This window comes from Oryx dammah, unplaced genomic scaffold (assembly GCF_014754425.2).
Source record: "Oryx dammah isolate SB20612 unplaced genomic scaffold, SCBI_Odam_1.1 HiC_scaffold_842, whole genome shotgun sequence".
Taxonomy (NCBI): domain Eukaryota; kingdom Metazoa; phylum Chordata; class Mammalia; order Artiodactyla; family Bovidae; genus Oryx; species Oryx dammah.
This window is the reverse complement of record NW_024070987.1, coordinates 1-9,052: the sequence shown is the minus strand read 5'-3', so window position 1 is coordinate 9,052 and position 9,052 is coordinate 1. Positions and strand designations below refer to the sequence as shown.

The 9,052-nt window shown below is 38.2% G+C and overlaps 1 protein-coding gene and 1 pseudogene across 1 annotated transcript; both read right to left on the bottom strand.

Moving 5' to 3' along the window:
• Positions 1-3: 3 nt before the first annotated feature.
• Positions 4-828, bottom strand: LOC120859406 (olfactory receptor 12D2-like; the record flags this gene model as incomplete). The annotated part of the gene is made up of 1 exon (XM_040235527.1): positions 4-828. A coding segment is annotated over exon 1 (825 nt), but the record flags the coding sequence as incomplete, so codon positions are not given.
• A 1,116-nt stretch (positions 829-1,944) lies between these two features.
• On the bottom strand, positions 1,945-5,519 carry LOC120859408 (annotated as a pseudogene).
• Positions 5,520-9,052: the final 3,533 nt, after the last annotated feature.

Sequence of the window (9,052 nt, the reverse complement as noted above, 5' to 3'; positions counted from 1 at the left end):
CATGGAGCTACTTGAGGCAGGATGAATGTAAACAAAAACAACAGGGACGAAGAAAAGAACAACTACCAAGAAATGGGAGGCACATGTAGACAGTGCTTTATGAAGCATGCTGCAAGAATGGGTCTTGAAGAAAAGATAGATAATAATATAAAAATAGGACAGAAATGTTAGAAAGAATGAGCCCATGGCAATGGTGCCTGAGACAGTATTGAGCAGCCACTCACTGAGGTCAGTGTTTCCACAGGCCAACCCCAGCAATGGCTTCACATCACAGAAGAAGTGATGGATATGGTTGGAACCACAGAAGTTTAAGCGAGAGGTCATTACTGAGTGTAGCAGGGCATAGAAGAAACCAGTGATCCAGACAGTGACAGTCATCTGGATACAGACTTGATGATTCATGATAAGAGTATAATGAAATGGTTTGCAGATAGCCACAAAGCGGTCAAAGCCCATCATGGCCAGCAACATGGACTCAGTGCTGCCCAGGAAATGGAAAAAATGAAGCTGGCTTATGCATCCCGAGAAAGAGATTGCTTTGTGTGTAGAGAGGAAGTTCTCCAGCATCTTTGGCAGAGTCACTGTGGAGTAGCAGATATCCAGACATGACAGGTTTCCCAGGAAAAAGTACATAGGAGAATGGAGTCTTGGATCAGAGATGACAACCATCATGATGGCTCCATTTCCAGTCAAGCTGACAATGTAAATTGCAAGGAAAACCACAAAGAGGACAGGTTGCAGTTCTTGGATGTCTGTCAGTCCCAGGAGGAGAAATTCAGTGACTGAGGTTTGATTCACCATTACTTGAAAGAAAAGACAAAATAACATATGGAATGCTATCTCTGATGGGAACCAATGTCCCGCAGCTGAGGATTTTCCTATCTAGACAATAATATTTTGAGGGAGAGCAGTGATGTTTTAAATAGTCTCAGCATCACAGATTATACAATATTTGGACCACTATATTATTAAATATTAACATTATATGCTGTTTATGGACTGTTCCTCAAACACTTTTGGTTTTTATTTGACATATATTTTCAAATATATATATATATACACACACATTTTTCAAGAGAAAATCTTTTCTTTTTTCCAAGGATTCAGAGCAAATTTCCAGCCTACCATATTTTCTGATAAAGACTTGTCTTTTATCATCCTAAGTTCTAACAGCGGGTAAATTATTAAGCTCTCCACCACACTATTGTCTCTTGACTTAGTACAAAATCATTTGAAGGGTTTTTAACCTAAGAAAAATGGACAGCAATGGAATAATAGGAGCTATAAAGAACTCTGAATGGAGATGTAAGCATTAGAGTGCTTTCTATTAAAAGGAATCATTCAATATTTGGGTAGGTCATGAAAGGAGAAAACAAAGATATGATGTGACTAGAATAAAAAAATGAATTTAGTAGGGAACATTTCTAGAAATTCCATGAGATTATCACCTTAAATGTAGTGAGAATTTTGAGAAGTTATTTATTGTTAATACACGTTTGTTGAAGGCTGGCTTTAAGGAATTCAGAGTAACTTTCCTCAATAGCCATATATATATTGTATATGGTTAAACTTTATCATTCCTGCTTATGAAACACACATGCCAAGCATTGTTTTTGGTTCTCTACTCACAAAACAAAATCGTATCAAAAATTCACTTGGGGCAAAAAACTTTTTCCTAACATTTAAAGAAAAGAGCAATGAGACTTTCTGTACTAAATACTTATCCCACTGCATCCTGAATATTTATCAACTATATATTTACTTTGGAAAATATCTAGAAATATGTCAATAAAAATGTAGCTAGTAAAAAGTCTTCAAAATCCACAAACACAATATCCATCATAAGATAGGAATTCAGCTCTAAATCCTTGACATGTAAATTTAATACAGGGAGGAAGACGGAGAATATGGGCAACTCTCCAACCCATCTCCTTGTTCATTCTCCTACCTGATTGACTGTTCAAATTCACAGCTAAGACGTCTTCTCAGGTTGACATTCCTGAAAAGTAAATAGTAGAAAAATTATGAAAAAATAGAGTAGAAAAGTATTTGACATGATCATTTATTTTGGAATTACAGTATAAGATCTTCATCTTCTGAAACGTCTTTTTTCTAAAATTTTGCCTGTCTTTTATAATCCACAGATCTTTAGGTATACAAACCCTGTGAGAGAGTATCCCTGGGGTTGGGGAGGATTATTGAAAGAATAAACAAGTTACCTTTCTAAACCTGCAATATAAGAAAATTCTCCTTGGAGAATTCCTATCTTGAGTTCCATGTTTTTCATTGGTCCTATTTTCTTTCCTTATTATGTGTCTTTCTTAGTTTCAGAACCATAGATAGTACAGTTTCAAGGGCCTCAGGAATTCTTAAATTACCTTTCATTTCCTGGGACAGAGATATGGATATACTTTCTCATCTTGGGGACTTGCCTGGAAAAACTTTGTATAAAATGCTAGGAAATTGGGCAATGACAGTTAAGGAATGAGGGCCAGTCATATCCCATGGATCCATACAGAAAGATGATTATCTTTTAAATATTCTACTAATTTATTACTATGATTCTGTGAAAAACAAAAAATAGGAAGAGGGAGAAGTAGTATTGCTTTTGTTCTTTCTAAATCGGACTCTTCACTGTTAGTAACAACGTGAAAATATTTTCTTTAATTTTGGGATCTCCCAAATTTATATTTCTCTCTAGGAGAATGAGGCTGGTCTCTCCAAAGTATCTTCACTTCTTGCTGTATCTTTTGTGTTCAGTTGCTCAAGTCACATCTGACCCTTCAGGCCTCATTGGGCCCAGCAGCCTCCTCTGTCCATGGGATTTTCCCAGCAAGAATACTGGAGTGGGTTGTCATGCCCTCCTCCAGGGGTCTTCCCGACCTAGGGCTCAAACCTGTGTTCCCTGCTTTGCAGGCAGGTTCTTTACCTGCTAGGCCATTGGGGAAGCCCTGCTGTATCTTTCAGGCAAAAATAATCACGTTTTTTGCATTGTTGTTTGATATTGTAATGCTTTCTTAAATTAGTGTCCTCAGCTGGTAAAGAATCTGTCTGCAATGCAGGAGACCTGGGTTTGATCCCTGGATTGAGAAGATACCCTGGAGAAGGGAAAGGCTACCCACTCCAGTATTCTGGTCTGGAGAATTCCAAATAAATAAACATTTATCATTGGGAATTTTTAGTTGTAGTCAATTTTTTTCCTATAAAAGTATTATTTATATTCAGAATTTACCTTGATACATTCTTTATGGATTGATTGCTGTATCTAAAGACATTGATACTTAAAAAAAATATTTAAAGCTGAATGCACCTTACTTTTTCATTTTAATGTTTAATGTAGAAAATTTAAAACATTCAGAAAAATGCAGACAGTGGTGTAAAAACTTTCCTGTAGCTATCATCCTGCTTTGACATCAACATTTTGCCAATATAGTGCCAAATATCTAGCATTCCTTTTTCTCTGGAATAATTTAAAGAAAGTTTTAGACATTGTGTGTGTATTATGTTATATAAACTATGTAATCATTATTCTAAATGTAAATATCTATTATATTCTCAATTTTATGAAGACATTTTTATAAAACATATCTACCATGCCATTATGATATTTCCCACAATTATCAACATAGCACGAAAATACAAAGTAGAAGATTTTGAAAAATGAGGCATTAAAAATGAAAAAATTGCATAGAACCAGTTTCCACTCTCTTATTCATGGTGATGGTACTGGCAGTGTTGATGGGGAAAGAACTGAAGGTGGTAATTTGTAAGGTGATGCTAATGACAAAAAGATGATACTGACTATAGTAAGGCTGATGGTGAGAATCTTCATTATTAAGCCAATGATAGCCATGGAAATGATGGTCAAAATGGTGGTAAGGATGAGAACAGATGACTAAGTTTCAATACTACTAATGTTATAAGTCAGCTTTAAAGAACAGCTCATCCAATCCACTTAAGTATACTATTTTTAGCTAATATACCTAATTATATATATTATAACATAAGATATAAGGTACTCATATATATGAGAAGGAAATGGCAACCAAATCCAGAATTCTTGCCTGGAGAATATCGTAGACAGAGGAGCCTGGAGGGCTACAGTCCATGGGGTTGCAACAGTCCCACATGGCTTTGTAACTAAACCACCACAACATGAAATGGGCCTCTCTAGTGGCTCAGACTGCAAAGAATTTGCCTGCAAATGCAGGAAACCCAGATTCGATCCTTGGGTTAGAAAGATCCGGTGGAGAAGGGAATGGCAACTCACTCCAGTATTCTTGCCTGGAGAAATCCATGGGCAAGAAGAGCCTGATGGGCTACAGTCCATGGGGTCACAAAGAGTCAGACACAGCTGAATGACTAACAATTTCACTTTGCCATATTACTGATATATTTTGATATAATGATATAGATAATATATAAGCCTAAATCTAGCAGTTAAAGAGGGTTCTAGAAACTAGTTCTAATTTCTATTTAGTGTTCTTTACACTATAGCATATCATACTGTGCAATGGCCTTGCTGTTAACTGACTCACTTTATCAGTGTGGTAGTGAAGAGTGTTTTTTTTTTTTTTCCCCAAAGCACTTGTTTCTTTGAATTATTCCTAATGCCATGAACACTTTTCAGGGAACTCTTCATGTCCTTATTTCTTAGGCTATAAATGAAAGGATTGAGAGTGGGGGTTACCAGGGCATACACGACAGCAGCACCCAGCTCCCCAGAGGCATGAGAAGCTGACGGCGGCTTCAGGTAGGTGGCAAAGACCGAGCTGTAGAAGAGGATGACCATGGAGAGGTGGGAGCTGCATGTGGCCAGGGCTTTCTTTTTCCCCTGTGCTGATGGAACCCGAGCTACAGCAAGGAAAATATGGTCATAAGAGCTTATGATGCAGAGGAGAGGACCAATTCCTAAGAGTCCTGTCAGAACCATCATCAGGTCCTCACTGAGGTGGTATCAGAGCAGGAAAGTCTAAAGAGTGGTCCAAAATCACAGAAAAAGTGGGGAATTTCTTGATTAGTATAAAATGAGAGCAGGGATAGCAACAGGGCATGGACAAGAGAGACAGAGTGGGCCACTCCCCATGACCCACCCACCAGCAGTGCACATCTGCAAGGAGTCCTTAGGAGTGGGTAGTGCAGGGGATGGCAGATGGAGAGTAGCGGCTGATAGCCATGGCCGTCAAAAGCAGGTTGTCCATATCAGCAAAAACTGCAAAGAAATATAACTGGGACAGGCACTCAGAGAAGGAGATCAGTCCATTACTGGTCCACAAAGTCTCCAGCATTTTGGGGGCTGAGGTGGTAGTGAAACAGAGGTCGACCAGGGAGAGCTGGCTGAGGAAGAAGTACGTGGGGGTGTGGAGGTGGATGTCAGCACCAATAGCCATCAGCAGTAGCGAGTTTCCTAAGAGACTCAGCAAGTAGAGGGCCAGGAAGAGACCAAAGATGAGCTGTGGTTTGTGTGGGTCACTGGACAGTCCTGAGGGGACAAAGTCAGGGTTCTTGCTGCAGTTCATTTCAGGTCTTGATGGGTTACAAGAAAAGAATCAGCACGAAGAGGATTCACTACACTTAGCTAGAACCTTGGATCCTTTCTCTTGGCAAAGGGTTTTACTTATATCACCAATGGGAGGAATGGATAAACAACTAAAATAGCAATGGGGAGGACAAGGGTTGTACCTCACAAAGATGGTCAAATTAAGGCGACATCAAGGAAGAGAATGAAAGAAACCACAGAGCCATCCTGGAGTTATGAGGCATAAATGAGTTTTCTTAATAAAAATTTGTGTGATTGGTACTTAACTACTTGCTTGTGAATCTGTTTTCTTCTCATGACCACGAGTCTTTCAAGGCAGAAACAACATTTCAGTGCTTAGCTCAGTGTCTGGCACATAGAAGGGGCTCAATAAATACTCCCCCTGACCCTCACAGTGACTATTCTAGTTCAAGGTTTGTGATTGGCTGGGGAACCGTTATCCTCCTAACTATTTTAACATGGATCTTGCCCCATCCAGTACGTTCTCCATACTGTGGTCAGTGTGATCTTTTTTTTATAAAAAATAAAATCTCATCATGTCACTTCTTTATTTAAAACTTGATCTCTACCCATGGAACTCTGCTCAATAATATGTGGCAGCCTGGATGGGATGAGAGTTTGGGGGAGAATGGACACAAGGGTATGTATGGATGAGTCTGTTTACTGTCCACCTAAAACTATTAAAACATTGTTAATTGGCTATAGTCCAATATAAAATAAAAAGTTTAAAAAAGAAAATGAAGAAAATAACATAGATAAGCAACAAGTATATATTGTGTAGCACAAAGAATTATAGCCATTATCCTGTAATAACTTTTAATGAAGCATAATCTGTAAAAATACTGAATTCCTATGCTGTACACCTGAAACTACTATAATTATTAAAGGAATGCAAATCAAAAATATAATGAGGTATCACCTCACACTGGTCAGAATAGCTATTATTAATAAGTCTACAAATAACAAATTCTGAGGAGGGTACGGGGAAAAGAGAATTGTCCTACATTGTAGATGGAAATGTAAGCTGGTATAAGCACTATGGAAAACCATATGAAGGTTTCTCAAAAAACTAAGAGTTTCTATAACATGTATGATTCAGCATTTCCACTCCTGGGCATATACTCAGACAATGCTACGATTCAAAAAGATACATGCACCTCTATGTTCATAGCAGCAGCACTATTTACAATAGCCGAAACATAGACACAGCCTAAAAGTCCATGGACACATGAATGGATAAAGAAGATGTGTTATATAAACTTATATATATTATCGTACTAGGTGAAGCAAGGATGAGATGATTGGATGGCATCACCGACTCAATGGATATAAGTATGAGTGGACTCTGGGACGTAGTGAAGGACAGGGAAGCCTGGCATGCTGCAGTTCATGGGGTTGCAAAGTGTCAGACATGACTGAGAGACTGAACAGCAACAAAAGTGAAGTATATCAGAAAGAGACAAATACCATATGATATCACTTATATATGAAAAACCCTACCATGTCTGACAAAGCTCATTTGGTTTTGAGCTTCATATCACCAGCTTCATCTCACACCACAGTCCATTATCATCTGCTCCCAGCAACACTGTCTGCACTGCATTGCCTTGTATGGACCACATTCCTTCTCATCGCTCTGAGTCAGCTCCTGCTCAGCCTTCTAACCTTAGTTCTATTGGTGACTTTCTTAGGAAAGTCTTCCGTGTCCTCTTTGACAAAGACAACCCTTCCTTTCTAGGCTCTTGGTCAATTGCTGAAGTTGTAAGAAGGAGGATGTAATCACGTTTATTTTGTTTAAATATTTAAGTTATTTAGTTAATGTTGATCTCCCTAACAAGGTTTTCCTCTCTTGTGTATCTCGGGTACTTGGAATGCTAAACGAATAAATTGGTTAATGAAAAGTGAAGGCAGGAGAGGATGATACATTGTCTTCCCCCAAAAGTCCTCTTCCATTTTAAGAATAAAACTTTTATCAACAATTTATTGGCCTAGTAACATGAGTTGGGAATATTTATCCATCTAATTCCTTCATCCATCAAGTTTAGACCAATGGCTAGAACTTTTATGTCCCATAAAATGTCCTTCATTTCAGACCCTTTCTCACCTTTTAAATTGTTATCCTTTTTGAGCTTTCTCTAATCAACTCACTGCCAGTTAGGTTCACGTTTCATCAGCAGCTTAACATGGTTCACTGTTTCTACTCTCTAGTAACTAAAATCCACGCCATTGGCATCCAAGCCATCAGCATCTGAAACAAATTTTGAGGGGATATGTGCATACATATAGCTTATTCACATTTATAAACAGCAGAAACTAACACAACATTGTGAAAGAAAGTGAAAGTGAAGTTGCTCAGTCATGTCCGACTCTTTGCGACCCCGTGGACTGTAGCCTACCAGGCTCCTCCATCCATCGGAATTTCCAGGCAAGAATACTGGAGTGGGTTGCCATTTCCTTCTCCGTGGAATCTTCCTGACCCAGGGATAGAACCTGGATCTGCTGCATTGCAGGCAGATGCTTTACCCTCTGAGCCACCAGGGAAGTCCATTGTAAAGCAATTATATTCTAATTAAAACACATTGTAAAGCAATTACATTTTAATTAAAAAAAAACCTGCATTCAGGAGACCCATCATGTTGACTCCTTTCCAGTCTCCTTGGCTGGTTACTGCTCTTCCTCCTTATTATCCACTTTTGTGCATCTCCTCTTCTCTGTCTTCTAGTTCTTCTTCTGTTTATAGATATATAAAGATATAATTCTCCAACTATACCTTTAATTTCAACTTATTTTCCTAACTCTAAACTTACATATTTAACTTCCAACTACACAGTTCTACAGTAGCAATTTAACGTTTTAATATATTTTCTTACAGACGGCTTGATTTATGTATTGCATTGGAAACAGAAAACGTTATGCAGTCCATCAAGTGCAGAACTTGAACTCTCTATGGTCCACTTAGAAGGCTGATCCTGTTACTCCATTTACCAAATGACGTCTTCAACTCCTGCCTCTGGCTTCCCTAATCTCTATAAACGATGACCTTAGAAATATTCATTCTATCCAATGATATTGGTGAGTGGATGGGAAAGAACAAAGAATCCAGGGCCTTGGCATACATTGATGAGGCCGGGCAAAGATAATGTAGTTTAGAAGCTGAGCATTATCAATATTTATCTCTTTTGGGATCAGAAAGATTTTGGCAGCAGAAGAAATCATTTTGGCCTTAGAGACAGTTCCCAAAATTACTCATTAGAAAAAAACCTGGAGGAATTTTCTGTTGAGCAAATTTCCTATAGATTGGGTTGAGGAATGAAATCAAGAATTAAACAGAAGTCTACCATTGATTTGGATGTAGAATTAGAAAGATGACTTAAAACCCACAATTTTGTCTAGTCACTGCCCTCTCTCCTTATATAAGAATAGTCTGAAAAGACTAAGATACAGCCATAACATGTTATGTGTGTCGTTTTGTTTTTATTTTTCTGAGAACTTTTGTCATACAAATATACTGAA